At 43.5% G+C, this 20289-nt stretch overlaps 1 protein-coding gene across 1 annotated transcript in view; it reads left to right on the top strand.

Moving 5' to 3' along the window:
* Nucleotides 1–17316: 17316 nt before the first annotated feature.
* Nucleotides 17317–20289, top strand: part of PIWIL3 (piwi like RNA-mediated gene silencing 3) — a 20734-nt gene continuing 17761 nt past the window's right edge. Inside the window, 4 exon segments of the mRNA XM_024741390.1 lie at nucleotides 17317–17323; nucleotides 17678–17753; nucleotides 17755–17818; nucleotides 20040–20148. Of these exon segments, the coding sequence (XP_024597158.1) occupies nucleotides 17317–17323; nucleotides 17678–17753; nucleotides 17755–17818; nucleotides 20040–20148 (256 nt within the window).

The raw sequence follows: 20289 nt of genomic DNA, 5'->3' as shown, positions 1-20289 counted from the left end.
GAACTCTTTTTGTTTACAACAAAACCCCAATCTCATCATCAGACCTAAAAATTAACACTAAATTCTTAATAACAACAAATATCCAGTCAGTGTTCACATTTTCCCAGTCAACTTATAGATTTCAGTCTATTTTCAACTAAACTATTGCTTGTGTCTTATACCCTTTATTGCACTTTGCAGAGATTGTGGGTTTTGTTTTTTACAAATGGAAAGTTTGTGGCAACCCTGAATTTAGCAAGTGTATTGGTGCTATTTTCCCGATAGCATTCGTTTGCTTTGTGTCTGTCACATTTTGGTAATTCTCACGATATTTCAAACCCTCCACCTGCAAAAAGATCGACTCCTCAATGAAGGCTTGGATGACCGCATTTTTTAGCAATAAAGTATTCTGAAATTAAGGTATGTCCATCTTTTTAGACATAATGCTATTGCACACTTAATGGACTGCAGTATAGTGTAAACATAACTTTTATAAGCACTGGGAAACAAACATTTGTGTGACTTGCTTTATTTTGCTATTCACGCTTTTCTTGTGATGATTTGGAACTGAACCCGCCATATCTTTGAGGTATGTGGTATTATTAAGAATCTTCCAAGGCACACTGGTTCTCCATCCAGGAGTTGCCAAGCCTTGAGGGGCTCCCTCCCCCACATGCAGGTCATTGGGAGAGTGGGATCCTGGCAGGACCCCAATAGGGGCACCTGTCAGCCAGGATCTCCAGGGCTGGGCAGGCAATGGGCTCTTTGGGACCAAGGTTTCTTCCACCAAGTTCCTGACTGCATCCACCCAGGACGCATCTCAGATCTATATTTATTGAGCACCTACTATGTGCCAGGTTACTGTGCTGGGGATACTGAAGTGAGCAAGACAGACAAAATGCCTCACTTTGTGGGGCTTAGGGAATAGACAACAAAATAAATAAGCAGATGATATAGTAGGATGGAAGCTTCTGGAGAAAAATAAAGTAGGCAAAGCAGAGAGGGAGGGCCCAGACGGGTGGGTTTTGTATTTTGAAGTGGGGTAGCTGAGAGAGGCCCCACTGAAGAGGTCATTTGAGCAAAGGCAAAGGAGTAGGCTGTGGGGATTTCTGGAGGAAGAGCATTCCAGGCAAAGGGAACAGCAAGTGCAAAGACCCTGAGGTGGGAGTGCGCCCACTGAGTGTGATGACAAGCTGAGAAGCCAGTGGGGCTGGAGTGGCACAAACAAGGAGCACAATGGTGGGCCAAAGTCCTGTAAGGCCTTGAAGTCCACTTTAGGATTTGCATCCTGCCCCAGAGGGGCCCCCACTATTCAGTTTTCCTTTCAGAAGGACTGAGGACAGCTCAGAGTGTGCCCTCTCCCTGTAGCCATGGATCCAGAGTCCCCTCTTTTCCATTTGTCAGTGTCAGGGGCCTTTGACCATAAGCCACAGGTTTTGACTTTGGCTAACTTAGCAAATGGGAATAGACTGGAAGGATAATGGGCATACCCAGAGTCCAAGGGAGGCTGGAAGACTCAGAAATGGGATGAAAACCAAGGCAGCTCTGGAAGGCCAGAAAGAGACTCTTGGGAATAGTCGTCTGACAAAGACTTTAGAGCACCACCACTCAGGTGACAGGAGCTCCACCTATTTAAGGCCCTGTTCCAGAGAGGGGGCATCTGATTGGTCTGGCCTGGGTCACACAGCCTGCTCCTTCTGTGGGAGGGGAGTCTCAGTCACACTCCCCCCACCTCACTATCTCCAGTGCAGGTGCCCAGAGTATGAGAAACATTTGCCTATTGGCAAAAGAAAAAAAAATGGTAATACACAAAGTGAACAGCAGTCAGAATTCTGACCTCAGGGCTCAAGAGATTGATCCAGTGGTTCTATCCTTGACTGTGCCTCTAGGATAATTGTGGTACTTTAGAAAAGTAGGATGCCCAGGCCCCACTATGGGGAGCCATTTCTCAAAACCCATGTTTTTCCTTCTGCCAAGCACTAGGCATGGATAGGTGACCTGTGATGGTCCCTCCTTGAAAACCTGGAGCTTTTCTTCCAAAAAGAAGGACTTGATGAAGCTTGCTTTAATAGCAACAGGAAGATGGGCATCTGTGGGACCTGGATTTGCTCAGGTTTCTGAACCAGGAGCTTGGCTCTCTCCGCTGAAGTTAGACCGCTCACCACTTGGGGCGCCATCACCTAAGATCAGCTTGGAAAGATCCCAAAGCCCTCCTCAGGGTCTGAGAATTCCACCATCTGACTCACAGCTACCCAGGCTTTGCCTCATACCTGTGCTGCTGACCACTGGTGCAGCTGCGGGAACCAGCGAGAAAGGCCTGTTTCTCCTGCAGTGTCTCTTTAGCGCCCTCTACTGAGAAAACTCAGCATCGTGCTCAGTATAAAAGACAATCTTGATGCAGTCTTGATTATTATGGAGGAGCCTCCCTTGAACTCCGGGAATGCCCGTTTTTCTTCTTAAGTTAGCCAAAGTCAGCTTCTGTGGCTTATGGCCAAAGACCCCTGAACACGTCCATTCACTATGGAAGAAAGAATTTGGAGTTGAAAAGCAATACACTGATTACTGGCACAACGGCATGACCCTATCGTGAAGTCATTGACCTAGAGTTTTCTCTTACCTGCAGTTGAAAACACCTTGCTGATAAAATTATTCTATGTAATGTGTTCATCTGTTTACATGAACATTTGTAAAAAAAAGTGACCTGCTTTTTCACTTAAAAATGAACATCTCGGGCTTCCCTGGTGGCGCAGTGGTTGAGAGTCCGCCTGCCGATGCAGGGGACACGGCTTCGTGCCCCGGTCCGGGAAGATCCCACATGCCGCGGAGCGGCTGGGCCCGTGGGCCATGGCCGCTGAGCCTGCGCGTCCGGAGCCTGTGCTCCGCAACGGGAGAGGCCACAACAGTGAGAGGCCTGCGTACCGCAAAAAAAAAAAAGAACATCTATCTATGTCAATAAATATAGATCTAGATCGTTCCAGGCACATGGTAGAGCAGGTGCAAAGCCCCTGGGGCGGGAATGAGCACGCCTAGTCAAAGAAGAGAATGGATGTGGTGGAGACTGTAACACAGTGAGTACTTAAGGCTCCTCCAGTCCATAACTCCCTAAAAAAACCCAGGAGAGTCTTGATTTCCTTCTTACCTTCTCATTCCACATTCTATCCATCAGCAAGCCTTTTTAATTTACTGTGGTAACAGTCACATAACATTCACCATTCTAACCATTTTAAAGTGGACAATTCAGTTGTATTTAGTACATTCGCAATGTGATGAAGCCATCACCACTCTCTAGTTCCAGAACACTTCATCTCAAAAGGAAGCCCTGTACCCATTAAGCAGTCACTCCACATTTCCCCCTTCCCCCAAATTTTGGCAACCACTAATCTGCTTTTTGTACCTATCAGTTTGCCTGTTCTGGAGATTTTATGTAAGTTAAATGATCCAGTAGGTAGGTAGCCTTGTGTCCAGCTTCTTTGACATACCATATTTTTGAGATTCATCTATGTTGTAGCATGTATCAGTACTTCATTCCTTTTTATGGCCTAAGAATTTCCATTTTATGGACATACCACATTTTGTTTCTTCATTCATTAGTGGATGGACATTTGGATTGTTTCCACCTTTTGGCTGTTGTGAATAATGCTGCTATGGATAGTGCTGTATACTTCGGTATACAAGATTTTATGTGGACAAATATTTTTATTTAACTTGGAGTGTAATTGCTGGGTGCTATAGACTGAGTGTTGATGTTCCCCTCAAATTTATATGTTGACATCTAATCCCCAGTGTGACAGTATTTGGAGGTAGGACCTTTTGGAGGTGATTAGGTCAGGGGGATGGAACCCTCATGAATGAGATTAGTGCCCTTATAAGATACCCCAGAGAGCTCTTTGGCCCCTTCCACCACGTGAAGACACAGCAAGAAGATAGCCATCTATGAATCAGGAAGTGGGCCCTCACCAGACACTGAATTTGTCAGTGCCTCAATCTTGGACTTTCTGGTCTTCAGAACTGTGAGAAATAAATTCCTGTTGTTTATAAGCCACCTAGTCTATGGTATTTTGTTATAACAGTCCAAACTGACTAAGACATGGGTCACATGGTCATTCTATGCTTAACGTTTTGAGGAACCTCCATATTCTTTTCCATAGTGACTGTACCATTTTGCATTCCTACCAGCAATGTACAAGGATTTCAATTTTTTCACATCCTTGCTAAAACCTATTTTCCTTTTTAAAAATTATAGTCATCCTAGTGGGTGTGAAGTGGTATCTGATTGTGATTTTGATTTCCATTTCCCTAATGACTAATGATGTTGAACATCTTTTCATATGCTTGTAAGCCATTTGTATAACTTCTTTAGAGAAGTTTTATTCTAGTCTTCTGCTCATTTTAAATTGAATTGTCTTTTTATTGGTGAGTTGTATGAATTCTTTATGTATTCTGGATACTAGACTTTCATTACATATATGGCTTGCAAATATTTTCTTCCATTCTGTGGGCTATCTTTTCTCTTTCCTGATAGAAGCCTATTGAGATAGTGCAAAAAAAGTTTTAAATTTTTATAAAGTCCAATTTATGTATTTTTTCTTTTGTTGCTTGTGATTAAAAAAAATTTTTTTTTTTGTCCGCTCCACAGGGCATGTGGGATCTTAGTTCCCCAACCAGGGATTGAACCTGTGCCCCCTGCATTGGGGGCATGGAGTCTTAACCACTGGACCACCAGGGAAGTCCCTGTTGCTTGTGATTTTGATGCCATATCTAAGAAACCATATCCAAAACCAAGGTTATGCCTATTTGCCCCTATGTTTTCTTCTAAGAGTTTTATAGGTACAGCTCTTATATTTAAGTCTCCAATCCATTTTGAGTTAAGTTGTATATATGGTGTGAGGTAAGGGTCCAACTTCATTTGCATGTGGATATCCAGTTGTCCCAGTACCCTTTTTTCAAGAAACTATTGTTTCTAAAAATAAAGCTACCATATGATCCAGCAATCCCATTCCTGGACATATATCCAGAGAAAACCATAGTTCAAAAAGATACATGCACCCCAGTGTTCACTGCAGCACTATTTACAATAGCCAGGACATGGAAGCAACCTAAATGTCCATCAACAGAGGAATGGATAAAGAAGATGTCGTACATATATACAATGGAATATTACTCAGCCATAAAAACAAACGAAATAATGCCATTTGCAGCAACATGGATGGACCTAGAGATTGTCATACTGAGTGAAGTAAGTCAGACAAAGAAGACAAATATCGTATGATATCACTTATATGTGGAATTTTAAAAAATGATACTTATTTACAAAACGGAACTTATTTACAAAATAAGTTCTTATTTGCAAAACAGAAGTAGAGTTACAAATGTAGAAAACAGTCTTATGGTTAGCAGGGGGGGAGTGTGGGGCGAGGCATAACTTGGGAGATTGGGCTTGATGTATACACCCTACCATATATAAAATAGATAAGTAATAAGGACCTACTGTATAGCACAGGGAACTCTACTCAATACTATGTAATGACCTATATGGGAAAAGAATCTAAAAAAGAGTGGATATATGTATATGTATAACTGATTCACTTTGCTGTACAGCAGAAAGTAACACAACATTGCAAATCAACTATATTCCAATTAAAAGAAAAGAAACTATTGTTTCTCCATTGAATGGTCTTGGCAGCCTCTTGAAAACCAATTGATCATAGATGTATGGTCTCCTTTCTGGGCCCCCAATTTTATTCAGTTGATCTATATAACTATCCTTATTCCAGCACCTCAGTTTTGATAACTGTAAGGAAGTGTGAATCTACCAATTTTGTTCTTTTTAAAGATTGTTTTGACTATTTGAGGACTCTTGATATTCCATATGAATTTTTGGATCAGGTTTTTCATTTCTGCAAAAATGGTGTTGGGATTTTCCCTAAGGATTGTACTAATCTGTAGACAGTTTGGGGGAGTATTGCCAAAGTTTATAAAGTGGTTTCACAGCCATCACTTGATCCTCATATTGTCCTTACGAGGTAAAGGTTACAATCAGTGTTTCCCATTCTACACACAAGGAAACTGAGATCAATGAGATGGAGTAACAAAGCCCAAGGTCTGGCTGTTAGGAGGTGACAGATCCAGGGCATGGAAAGCAGAAGGAATAACACATGCAGGGTTCAGAGGTGACAGCCAGTAAGATACATTTGGGGAATTACATGTTGGTCAGTAAATTTAATACTGGGGTGTTGAAAGTGGGGTGGCTGAGAAAGCTCTGGGTCCACTCAGGGAGGCAGCACCACATACTGGTTAAGACCACAGTCTCTGGTCAGACATACACAAGACTGAATTTCAACTCAGCTACTTGCCAGCTGTGTGACCTTGATCATGTCCCTTAACCTTCCTGAACTTCAGTTTCCTCATTTATAAGATGGGGGCAATAATGATCAATATAAGCTTGTTGTGAGAATGAAATGGATGCCAAGTGCTATATTCCTGGCATACAGAAAATGCTCAAGAAATAATAGTCTCTAGGGAATTCCCTGGTGGCACAGTTATTAAGAATCCACCTGCCAAGGCAAGGGACATGGTTTCGAGCCCTGGTCTAGGAAGATCCCACATGCCGCGGAGCAACTAAGCCCATGCGCCACAACTACTGAGCCTGTGCTCTAGAGCCCAGGAGCCACAACTACTGAGCCCTCGTGCTACAACTACTGAGGCGGCGTTCTAGAGCCCACGAGCCACAACTACTGAGCCGCATGCCACAACTACTGAAGCTCGCATGCCTAGAGCCTGTGCTCCGCAACAAGAGAAGCCACTGCAATGAGAAGCCCACACACTGCAATGAAGAGTAGCCCCAGCTCGCCGCAACTAGAGAAAGCCCACACTCAGCAACAAAGACTCAACACAGCCAAAAATAAATAAACAAATGTATTAAAAAACCCGTCTCCAGTCTCCAAACTTCAAAATCTGATTGGCTTAGCCTAGCCAATGAACTGACTCGATCCTGGGTCAGGTGGCCCTATCTGCTCCAGTCAGCTGTAGCCAGAGGGCTGAAGTTATTTGGTGTGAACACTGTTACTGAAGCAGAACGAAGTGTATGTGGCTCAGGAGTGTGCCTATGAGTGAGGCCTAGAGAAGGTGGGAGAGAAAAGTGTTCCAGATGGTCTCTGAGGGCTCCAGGATGTCCTGGTTCCTGTGCCACAGGCATTGCCTTCTGAACATCATTCCTTATCCTCTAAGCCTCACTTTTCTCATCTATGAAATGGGAGAGGTGTTAATTCTACTTGTCTATCTATCTCCCAGTGCCCCTGTGAAGATAAGAATCAAATGACATCGTGTTTATGGAGACTCTTGGTGTACATGCCGTGTAAGTACATATGACTGTTAATTTACTGAAGTGATAAAATTGTGTTATTGAGCTGCTAAAGCAGATCTTAGTCAAGGCTCTTGAGACAGGAAAGACACTCACTCTGAGTCACTTAAATTGATGGAAAGATATGCAGGGCGGATTTGACAGAAGAAAAGGACAAGCCGAATAGCATCTCTGGCTGTGTGAAGGTTAATGATTTTCTCTTGCTGTGTGTGGCTCCATTCTCTTTGCCGATGGGTCTTTCTCCCTTTACTAATGTATGGGAAGGAGACTTACTTTGAATTGTGTGCTCTTTCCAGCAGTACGTTTGGGTTTTTTTTTTGGCCGCACCACACAGCATGTGGGATCTTAGTTCCCCAACCAGGGATTGAACTCATGCCTGTGCCCCCTGCATTGAGAGCACAGAGTCTTAATCACTGGACCACCAGGGAAGTCCCTCCAGCAGTGTGCTTTTCAAAAAATTGTTATGAACATATGTTGGTACCTTTTCACAAAATAGAAAATAATAATGATAATAATAAAGATGATGGGGTAGGGTCTCAGCAGGAATTGCAATTACCTGCGTGTTTTGTGAATCTTGCCTCCTTGTGAATCAGCTACTTCTCCAGGACGCCTCAGTTTCTTCTTTTGGAGTGTGGCATTAGAAACCAAGATCTGGGCACGAGGTATCTTCTGCTTGGTCTCCTTCTGCCTCCTTCTCTTCACACTCCCTTCGAGGTCTTGGGTTTCCAGTTTCCTGGAGGAATGCACAAATGAGAGATAAATTTGTGTTAGAAACAAAGACACAGGGCTTTTCTGGTGGTGCAGTGGTTAAGAATCTGCCTGCCAATGCAGGAGACATGGGTTCGAGCCCTCGTCCGGGAAGATCCCACATGCTGTGGAGCAACTAAGCCCGTGCGCCACAACTACAGAGCCTGCGCTCTACAGCCCGCGAGTCACAACTACTGAAGCCTGCGTGACACAGCTACTGAAGCCCGAGCACCTACAGCCCGTGCTCCACAACAGGAGGAGCCACCGCAATGAGAAGCCTGCACACTGCAACAGAGTAGCCCCCGCACTCTGCAACTAGAGAAAGCCTGTGCACAGCAACAAAGACCCAATGCAGCCAAAAATAAATAAATAAATTTTTTAAAATTATAAAAGAAACGAAGACAGAGCAGAAGCAAGGTCCAGGATACAGGAACCCGAGCTCTGGCTGCTTCTCAAGCAAACTGTTCTTTCAGGTCGGCTTTTGCTTCCTAGACTCCAGAAGTGTGGATCCTGAACCAGAGGAAAATGAGCTGGGTGATGGCCTGACAGTTCTGTGTCCAAAAGAGCCTAGGCAGGTGATGAGGGGACCCTAATGACAAGGCTGCTCCTCACTGTGCCCTCGGCAGAAGCAGGGCCACCGGTAGCAAAGGCCAGAGGCTACATCTCAGCACAGTCTTGCCTTTGGTGTCACCGGGCTCACTACTTGCAACAAGGGGGCTCTGCCTTGGAGTACCTCCAGGTTCTGACTTAAGGCAGGGGCAATTGTGCCTGCAAAAACAGGGTTATTCTTAGTGCCAGGTCCTGTGGTTGCTATGGAGGTGTTTTGCTGAGGGGGGCCCCAGGTGTTCAGGCCACGCTTCCCTCATAGCAGCTTGTGGTTCTCAGGGACCCACTCACTTCTGCTGTAATGCTGAGTGCTGCAAAGGGGCAGCTCATATCTGGGGCAGATCTGCAAAAAAACCCAACAAACAAACAAACAAAAAACAAAAGAAGAACCATCACATAAACAATAATCTGCTCACCAGGGAACCACATCACTGACACTTGGATGCACCTCCTTCATGGCTTATTTTTAGGTGAGCCCCCCGCCCATTATCCCATAGGAAGTAGGGAGTCCTTAAGAATTCCTGGGCTGGAAGAGTTCTCTCAACAACTTAATTTTGAAGCTCAAAAGACAATTTGGGGAAGCTACCTGGGCCTTAAAAGATCCAGTTACAACACAGGAGCACCTCAATACATAAGGCTGCAGGCGGACTCTCAACCACTGCGCTACCAGGGAAGCCCGTAGGGGACTTTTAACATCCTACTTTCACCAATGGACAGATCATCCAAAATGAAAATACATAAGGAAACACAAGCTTTAAATGGTACATTAAACAAGATGGAGTTACTTGACATTTATAGGACATTTCATCCAAAAACAACAGAATACACTTTCTTCTCAAGTGCTCATGGAATATTCTCCAGGATAGATCATACCTTGGGTCACAAATCAAATTGAAGAAAATTGAAATCATATCAAGTATCTTTTCCAACCACAACACTATGAGACTAGATATCAATTACAGGAAAAAATCTGTAAAAAATACAAACACATGGAGGCTAAATAATATACTACTTAATAACCAAGAGATCATTGAAGAAATCAAAGAGGATATCAAAAAATACCTAGAAACAAATGACAATGAAAACACGATGACCCAAAACCTACGGGATGCAGCAAAAGCAGTTCTAAGAGGGAAGTTTGTAGCAATACAATCCTACCTCAAGAAACAAGAAACATCTCAAATAAACAACCTAACCTTGCACCTAAAGCAATTAGAGAAAGAAGAACAAAAAACCCCCAAAGTTAGCAGATGGAAAGAAATCATAAAGATCAGATCAGAAATAAATGAAAAAGAAATGAAGGAAACAATAGCAAAGATCAATAAAACTAAAAGGTGGTTCTTTGAGAAGATAAACAAAATTGATAAACCATTAGCCAGACTCACCAATAAAAAAAGGGAGAAGACTCAAATCAATAGAATTAGAAATGAAAAAGGAGAAGTAACAACTGACACTGCAGAAATACAAAGGATCATGAGAGATTACTACAAGCAACTCTATGCCAATAAAATGGACAACCTGGAAGAAATGGACAAATTCTTATAAAAGCACAACCTTCCGAGACTGAACCAGGACGAAATAGAAAAGAAACAGACCAATCACAAGCACTGAAATTGAGACTGTGATTTAAAATCTTCCAACAAACAAAAGCCCAGGACAGATGGCTTCACAGGTGAATTCTATCAAACATTTAGAGAAGAGCTAACACCTATCCTTCTCAAAGCCCTGTTAGGACTAGCAGGGCCTGAGTTAGGAGTAGTGTCAGGGCCTTAATTAGGGACAGTGTCAGGCCTTAGTTAGGACTAGCATCAGAGCCTTTGTAAGGTATAATATCAGGGCCTGAGTTAGGAGTAGTGTCAGGCCTTAGTTAGGGACAGTGTCAGGGCCTTAGTTAGGACTAGCGTCAGAGCCTTCGTTAGGTATCGTGTCAGGGCCTGAGTTAGGAGTAGTGTCAGGGCCTCAGTTAGGGACAGTGTCAGGGCCTGAGTTAGGAGCAGTGTCAAGGCCTTAGTTAGGGTCAGTGTCATGGCCAGAGTTAGGTGTACTGTCAGGGCCTTAGATAGGGACAGTATCAGGTCCTGAGTTAGTAGTAGTGTCAAGGCCTTACTTACAGACAGTGTCAGGGCCTTAGTTAGGAGTAGCATCAGAGCCTTTGTTAGGTACCGTGTCAGGGCCTATGTTAGGAGTAGTGTCAGGTCCTTAGTTAGGGACAGTGTCAGGGCCTGAGATAGGATTAGTGCCATGGCCTGAGTTAGGAGTAGTGTCAGGCCTTAGTTAGGATTAGCATCAGAGCCTTTGTTAGGAACAATCTTGTCTTGTCCTGATCTTAGAGGAATTGGTTTCAGTTTTTCACCATTGAGAATGATGTTGGCTGTGGGTTTGTCATATATGGCCTTTATTATGTCGAGGTAAGTTCACTCTGTGCCTACTTTCTGGAGGGTTTTTTATCATAAATTGGTGTTGAATTTTGTCGAAAGCTTTTTCTGCGTCTCAATAGATAATCAATATTACCTCAATAGAGATGATCATATGGTTTTTCTCCTTCAATTTGTTAATATGGTGTATCACATTGATTGGTTTGCGTATATTGAAGAATCCTTGCATTCCTGGGATAAACCCCACTTCATCATGGTGTATGATCCTTTTAATGTGCTGTTGGATTCTGTGTGCTAGTATTTTGTTGAGGATTTTTGTATCTATGTTCATCAGTGACATTGGCCTGTAGTTTTCTTTCTTTGTGACATCTTTGTCTGGTTTTGGTATCAGGGTGGTGGTGGCCTCGTAGAATGAGTTTGGGAGTGTTCCTCCCTCTACTATATTTTGGAATATAGAGAATAGACTTGAGGACATGGGGCAGGGGAAGGGTAAGCTGGGATGAAGTGAGAGAGTGGCATATACACTACCAAATGTAAAATAGATAGCTAGTGGGAAGCAGCCTCATAGCATAGGGAGATCAGTTCGGTGCTTTGTGACCACCTAGAGGGGTGGGATAGGGAGGGTGGGCCGGAGGGAGACGCAAGCGGGAGGGGATATGGGGATATATGTATATGTATAGCTGATTCACTTTGTTATAAAGCAGAAACTAACACACCATTGTAAAGCAATTATACTCCAATAAAGATGTTTTAAAAAAAAAGGATCCAGTTAATGTGATTTTTGGAGGCTTAAAGGGGTGAACCTGTGAAATCAGGAAAACAAATGGTAAAGAAATTAAACTCAAATTGAGCAATTATTCCTAGGAAGATGGCCTTACACTTGCACATATGGGTGGTGGTGTACAAAAGTGGTTTTACTGTCATTTAGAAGAGGAATCCCACAGTGATATTGAGGAAGCCACAACTATCCACCTACAGGATTAATATTTTTAAATGTCCTAATGCCACATGAATGCCTTGCTGTGGTTTGTCACAAATTCCTGATTCAAAAAGGTCTGTTTTTCTTTCCACATAGATGGAAAACAATCTGAAAAAGACATATATATGTATGTATAACTGAATCACTTTGCTGTACACCTGAAACTAACCCAACACTGTAAATGAACTATGATTTTTTTAAAAGGTAAAAAATAAATATACATAAAAATGCTAATAACCTATAATGAAAACCTATAGTTTTCTGTTATCCTGATTTCTTGTGAAACCGGTCAGATTTGTATATTCCTTCAATATGTTAGGCTTTACTCCTCTTCTTAACTTGATTATCAAATAATCCAAGAGCCTCATCATTGATTCTGTTTGAAATTTATCTCTTCCTCTTCATAAATTATTGCTTTGGGTATGATACAAAAAAATTTTTGTTATATTTCTCATTGTTTGGTGCATTTATAAATATATGTGCCACATTACTGACTGTATTCCACTTGGACTGCGTGACCAACAGAATTGTTGTACACACTTGAATTTCCAACTGAACACCATAGCTTGTTCATTAAGGGAAATGGTTCCTGATCTTGCACATTTGGGGCCTGAAAATTGCAGGGGAATATGTATTGGATAGGAAAAATTTTTTTTTTCTGGCTGTGCTACGTGGCTTGCAAAATCTCAGTTCCCAGATGAGGGATTGAACCTGTGCCCTCAGCAGTGAAAGCGTGGAGTCCTAACCACTGGAGCACCAGGGAATTCCTGGAAATTTTTAATTTTGGTCATTAAGGACGCAAAAAACCACCACACATCCACTGTCTCCATCATTTCATAAAAGAAAAACCGGGACTTCCCTGGTGGCGCAGTGGTTAAGAATCCGCCTGCCAATGCAGGGCACATGGGTTCGAGCCCTGGTCTGGGAAGATCCCACATGCCGCGGAACAACTAAGCCCGTGTGCCACAACTACTAAGCCTGAGCTCTAGAGCCCGCGAGCCACAACTACTGAGCCCGCGTGCCACAACTACTGAAGCCCGCACGCCTAGAGCCCGTGCTCCACAACAAGAGAAGCCACTGTCATGAGAAGCCCGCGCACCGCAACGAAGAGTAGCCCCCCACTCTCCGCAACTATAGAAAGCCCGCGGGCAGCAACGAAGACCCAACGCAGCCAAAAATAATAAATAAATTTAAAAATGAAAAGAAAAACCATCTTAACACCTAAAGGATAGGAAGGACCTAATTTCAGCCCTAAAAAAAAAAAAGGCCTTTCCCGGGCAGGGACAGCTGGTGTTTGTACACTGACAATTTCACTGCAGAAACCTTCTGCCCCTGGCTTATGGATTTGAATCTTGTCTCTGATACTTCCTAGCTGTGTGACTTTGAGTAAGCAACTTTGCCTCTCTGTGCCTCACTGTCTCCTTCTCCGGGTCATTGTGAGGATTAAATGATTTGACCTATGTAAATTAAAGCCCTTGCTACAGAAGCTGGTGTAGATTTATCGTCGCCGAAACTCACGAGTGACAACAGCGCCACCTAGTGGCTCTTCATCCCAGGTACAGACAAGCAGCTTCGGAGGAGGCATCCACACGGGCAGTGAGTGGGAACCATGTGTAATGGCCAAGGCTGAGGGAGAAATAAGCAGAAAAGCCACAAATATTCATGGAATTATAAATAAAGTTGGATTCTCACTTTATGCCATATACAAAAGTTAATTCAAAACTGATCAAATATCTAAACGTAAGAGCTAAACCTATAAAACTCGAAGAAGAATACAGGGCAAAAATCTACATGACGTTGGGTTTGGCAATGATTTCTTGGATGTGACACCAAAAGCACAGGCAACAAAATAAAAATAGATAAATGACTACATCAAAATTAAAAACTTATGTGCATCAAATGACACAATCAACAGAGTGAAAAAGGTAACCCAGGGGATGGGAGACAATATTTGCAAATCATTCATAAGGGGTTAATACTCAGGATATATAAGGAACTCTTACAATCCAATAACAAAAAACTAATGTCACCATTCAAAAATGGGCAAAGGAGTTGAATAAACATTTGTTCAAAAGTGTATACAAATGGTCAACAAGCATGTGAAAAGATGCTCAACATTATTAATCATTAGTGAAATGCAAATCAAAACTACAAGGAGGTGCCACCTCACATCCATCAGAATGGTTACTATCAAAGAAACAAAAGACAAGTGTTGGTGAGAATGTGGAGAAATTGGAAACTTTGTGCACTGTTGGTGGGAATGTAAAATGCTGCAGCCACTATGGAAAACAGTGTGGTGGTTACTAAAAAATTTAAAATAGAATTACCACATGACCCAGCAACTTCACTTCTGGGTGTATACCCAAATGAATTGAAAGCAAGATCTCAAAGAGATATTTGTACACCCATGTTCACAGCAGCATCAATTACTAGAGCTAATCCAAGGAAGCAATCTCCATCGTCAGATGCATGAATAAAGAAAATGTTATATATATATAAAATATATATATTATATATATATATGTCATACACACACACACACACACACACACACACACACACAATGGAATAATATTCCATTGGACACAATGAAATACCAGTCCTGGGTCATTCTAAGGAAATTGTTCCATCCAAGTATCAAATGGTTTTCTAAATTTATAACCCATCACAGGTTCAAAGTCATGCCTCATTTTAACTGGCCTCCTATTTGGCCCACGACTTCCTTGCACAGACTTATTTTACTAGAACTTGTAATTGGCTTCCTTAGTTGTTACTGACATAACAAGCATATGTGTTCTCCTTATTTCCAAGATTTTCAGTCACAGCTTCTTTTTTTAAATTTTTTTTATTGAAGTATAGCTGATTTACAATGTTGTGTTAATTTCTTCTGTGCAGCAGAGTGATTCAGTTATACATATATACATTCTTTTTTATATTCTTTTCCATTATGGTTTATCACAGGATACTGGATATAGTTCCTTATGATATACAATAGGACCTTGTTGTTTATCCATTCTACATGTGATATTTTGCAACTACTAACCCCAAACTCCGTCCATCCTTCCCTCACCCCCCTTCCCCTTGGCAACCACAAGTTTGTTCTCTGTGAGTCTGTTTCTGTTTCATAGATAGGTTCATTTGTGCTGCATTTTAGATTACACATATAAGTGATATCATATGGTATTTGTCCTTCACTTTCTTACTTCACTGAGTATGATAATCTCTAGTTGCATCCATGTTGTTGTAAATGGCATTATTTCATTCTTTTTTTATGGCTGAGTAGTAGTATTCCATCGTATATATGTGCCACATCTTCTTTATCCATTCATCTGCCAATGGACATTTAGGTTGTTTCCATGTCTTGGCTATTGTGAATAGTGCTGCTATGAACACAGGGGTGCATTTATTTTTTTGAATTATAGTTTTGTCCAGATATATGCCCAGGAGTGGGACTGCTGGATCATATGGTAATTCTATTTTTAGTTTTCTGAGGAACCTCCATACTGTTTTCCATAGTGGCTGCACCAACTTATTAATACATTCCAACCAACAGTGTAGGTGGATTCCTTTTTCTCTACACCCTCTTCAGCATTTGTTATTTGTAGATTTTTTAATGATGGCCATTCTGACTGGTACGAGGTGGTACCTCTTTGTATTGTAGTTTTGATTTGCATTTCTCTAATAATTAGTGATGTTAAGCATCTTTTTTTTTTAAAACACCTTTATTAGAGTATAATTGCTTTACAATGGTGTGCTAGTTTCTGCTTTATAACAAAGTGAGCATCTTTTCATGTGCCTATTGGCCATCTGTATGTCTTCTTTGGAGAAATGTCTATTTAGGTCTTCTGCCCATTTTTCAATTGGGTTGTTTGTTTTTTTTGTTGTTGTTGAGTTGTATGAGTTGTTTGTATATTTTGGAAATAAAGCTCTTGCAAATATTTTCTCCCATTCCATAGGTTGTCTTTTCATTTTGTTTATGGTTCTCAGTCATAACTTTTTTTTTAGTCATAAGTTCTTTTTTTTTTTTCAGTATGCGGGCCTCTCACTGCTGCGGGCCTCTCACAGGCTCTGGACACGCAGGCTCAGCGGCCATGGCTCACGGGCCCAGCCGCTCTGCGGCATGTGGGATCTTCCCAGTCCGGGGCACGAACCCGCGTCCCCTGCATCGGCAGGCGGACTCTCAACCACTGCGCCACCAGGGAAGCCCTAATAAAAATTTTAAATGGCAAAGCCAAAGAATGACAGAACCCGGAGGCAATTAACAAAAAGACTGATACAACAAATATCATTTACAAAAACAACCTCCAATAGTTAGCTTAAATATCACTGCAAATCCACTTGTAGGGATCTGTGCCAGGGAGACGACTAGGGATGAGCCCAGGTTTGAGTCCAAAGACAGCCACAGTAGCTACAACTGAGTTAGTTATATTGGCCACAGCAGGGATTTAGTTCAAGTATTAAGTGCTAACGACATAAGTTTCTGGAGTTCCAAGTGAACATCATTTGGTAAAGTCACTCGGCAGGTTAATCCGCGGATGGCTGATGGGTGGGATCAGGTGGGCCCAAGGGCAGGCAGAGCCACTCCCGCTCCCACCTTCCCATCCCACTGACACTCGGAGCATCTCTTAATTCACCAGGTGCAGCTTAGAGTTGGCTGCATTTGGGCCAGGATGGAGGCGGCGCCGGAAGAGGCTGGGCAGCAGGGTTGAAAATGAAATTGCGGTGGGCCTGCACCGGGCACCTGCCCTGCTCGGAGTGAGGCGCATCCCACAAAGCGGCCAGGCTAGTTCTCCCTCCAATCCCACCCCTGCTTGGTGACTGCTTTGGGGGCACAGGGTTGTGTCCTGGGAGGGCTAACCCTTTTAGAAGGAGCTTTGCACCTCTAACCCTGCAGAAATCGGCGCTCAGACACTGTGGGGCTGGAGGAGAGGGACCCGAGGGCACAAAACTGTGGGTGCATCATGCACAGATCTTCCTAATTGCAGAAGAGGAAGGAGGGTAGGTGAGCTGTGTGCGCTGAGGCCCAAGACTGGAGATAGGTGGGTGGAGTAGCAGTTCAGAGGTGTGTGTGTGTGTGTGTGTGTGTGTGTGTGTTAGAGAAAGTCTAGGGGACACCGTGTGTGTGTGTGTGCGTTAGAGAAAGTCTAGGGGACACCGTGTGTGTGTGTGTGTGTTAGAGAAAGTCTAGGGGACACCGTGTATGTGTGTGTTTGTGTGTGTGTGTTAGAGAAAGTCTAGGGGACACCCAGGCTCCTCACTGTGCTATGGGGATGCCTAGTAGGTAAGAAGAACCCAGTACACACCTGACTTGTACTAGCAAGCACCTTGACCATAGTGTCTCGTGAATCTGTGTGTGGAAAAGAATCATAATCGACAATTTTCTTAAATCCCCATGAGTGTCTTCCCAGGCGCCCTGTCTTTTACCACAGGACACTCCTCTGACAATTTAGGGCAGGCCCTCTCGTTGGTGTGACTGGAAAACGTGTGTAGCTAGAAACCTGATGCTTTATTTGAAGTCGTAGTTTAAAAAAAAGTTCCCAGGCAACTACGCAGAGATGTTTAGCAAAACCAGGTTTTTTAAGGGCCTCCCCCCTTCAGGGTCATCGCCTTCAGGACAGCAATGACCGGCAGGACCTCAGGGTCGAGCCCGAGGCAGAGCGTGCAATCCAGCATCCGTGGAGCCTGCTAAGCCTGAGGTGGCTAGGGGGTCCTGAAGTACCCAGAACTGACCTACAACGGAGCTTCGCTGACATAGTGAGACGTGGCACAGCAGCGAGCTTCCTAATGTTCCTAAAGATGCCTTGCTGAGTCAGTACAGTTCAGGTTTAGAGTTCTCTCCTGCTGAGAGGGAACTAATGCATCTTGTAAGAAAAGTCAGATTCCATGGCTGTCGGTGTGGGTAGGCTTTATCTACCTGGATATCCTCTCTACCCCTTCCCTTTCATGTGCATCTTCATAGATGCAAACAGACTTTCTTCCAAACCCCAGTGGATGGAAAGTCATCTACCTCTCTTGGTCTCAGCCAGTGACTCCTCTTTGGGGAGTGATTTCAAAATGGGCAATTTCAGGCAAGTGTTTAAACAGACTGAGTTGGATAGAATTTTTTAGTCTTGTTTAAAACTTGCTATCCCTGCTGTCTCTATGCACTTCTGTCCTCTCTTATCCCGCATCCACTTTGCATGTTTTAGGGGGTCTTGCTTTGACCTCTGATGGGTCCCAGTGCTGGCCAGCAGTCACATGACCCCATCAGGTCCTGTTTCTTTGCCTCCCCCACCTGCTCAAGCCTCAACCCTTCCTGCTGCTCCTCCCCCATCTTAATTTTCAGCCTTTAACATCAACTCCTATGTCACTGAGACAAATAAAGCATCAAAGCAGAACTTCAATGCTGTCTTCACCGAATCTCCACATCCTGGCCTTGGCCCCTCACCCGAGACCCTAGGGCACTGGCTCTGCTCCTACCTGAAGGAAAAATCTCCTGGGCCCCTTAGCCAATTCTCTATCCCCTGGCATCTCTCCTGCAATTCTCCTATCTCCCAAGTCCTAGATCATCCCCATCTGCCTACAACCAGCTGAGTTGACTGCCATCCAATGAGAATCCTCTCCTGGATCTGCTTTCCTCACAATTACTTCCTTTCTCTTTGCTTCTCATCAACGAAGTCTTGTCTCTATTCTGAACTCCAATCCTTATCTCCCTCTTATCCCTTCACTCCAATCAGGTGCTCTCCTCATTGCTCCACTGAAATGGCTCTTGTCAGGCTTCCTCAGTATCCTCCACTTTGTCAAATCCCCAGGTCCGTCCTAGGTCCTCCTTGGTCTTGCCTATCACTTGTACTTGGAATAGTTGAGCCCTCCTTTCTCCTTGATTAACTCCTTCCATGTGGTGGTCAGGTCACCGCACACCCTTGGTTTTCCACCAACCTCACTGGCCACTGCTGTAGCTTCCCTTGGCTGGGTTCTCCTCCTGTCCTGTCCATATGCCCAGGACCTAGTCCTTGGGCCTCTTCTCCTTGGTACATGCACTCACACCCTTGGTCATCTTATCAGTATCATGGCTTTAGGTGCGATCTGGTATGTGGACAAGTTCCCTCTCCTGCACTAAACGAACATCCCCATGCATGTCTCACGCTCCTGATTTGCCCTCCCAGACAATTCCTAACTACTTCATCTGATGAAATCCCTTTCTTCCAGTTGTTTAGGCTAAAGTCTTTGGATTCATCCTCTCTTGACCTCAAACCCTTCACATAAACAACCAGGAAATACTGTTGTCCCTGATGTTCAAAAAATATCCAGTCTCTGATCATTTCTCATCCCCTCTATTACTACCCTCTGGGCCAAACCACCAGCATCCCTGGCTGGACCCCACAAATGGCCTCATAACTGGCCTTCTTGCTTCTGCCCTGGTCTCATCCTCAGTCTGTTCCCAGCACAGAGCCAGTAAATTGGATTCACGTTCAGCCCACAGCCTGTAAGAGTTCCCATTTTCTCAGAGTCACAGGAGGTTTCCTTAACATGGCCTCCCTCCCACTAGCTCCCCAGGTCCCCCTGCTTCCCCCTCCCTTGTTCATCTTGCTCTTCCTTGAACAATTCTTCCTTAGGAGCTTGCTCTTTCCTCCACCTGAGGCTTGTGTAACCTTGTTAACTCACTGCCTCTGAGTCTTTGTTTCAGCGTCAACTTCGCACTGAGGCTCTGCTTTGTCCCCCATGAATTAACGCAACCAGCCCCTTTCATACCCCACCTTCCCAATAACTCCCAATTTTCCATACTTGGCTTTGTTCTACTTTTTTCATTTCCCTAGCAATTATCATATTCATGCCATATAAGTTAGTCATCAATTTATTTTCTGTCACTGGAATATGAGGTTTTCAAGGAAGTTCCTTTGCTTTATGCTCTGATACATGCATCGTGGCACATGGCAGGCATATGATAATTTTTGGGTGACGGTCGAACATATGGATAACATTACTCTTTATTTTTATCTCCAAAAACTTGCAGGCTCAGCAACCTCGTCAAATCCAGGCTAGACTCAAGCAGCTGTGGGGTGTTAGCCACGTGGCTGGGGCTGGACCACCAACAGAAGCAGAAGGAACACCGCAGCCTTCAGGTAAAAAGAGGGAAGAAGAAAGATATGGTGAGGGGTAGAGGATACTTAATACGTGACGGTACATGACAGTGATAAAATTCTAGACAAAAAAAAAAAAAAAAAAAAAATTTTAAAAAAAACCCCCAGGGCTTCCCCGGGTGT

Source organism: Neophocaena asiaeorientalis, unplaced genomic scaffold, assembly GCF_003031525.2.
Source record: "Neophocaena asiaeorientalis asiaeorientalis breed wild unplaced genomic scaffold, Neophocaena_asiaeorientalis_V1.1 scaffold648, whole genome shotgun sequence".
Taxonomy (NCBI): Eukaryota; Metazoa; Chordata; class Mammalia; order Artiodactyla; family Phocoenidae; genus Neophocaena; species Neophocaena asiaeorientalis.
Note: the sequence above shows the minus strand (reverse complement) of the source record. Positions and strands in the feature narration are given on the sequence as shown.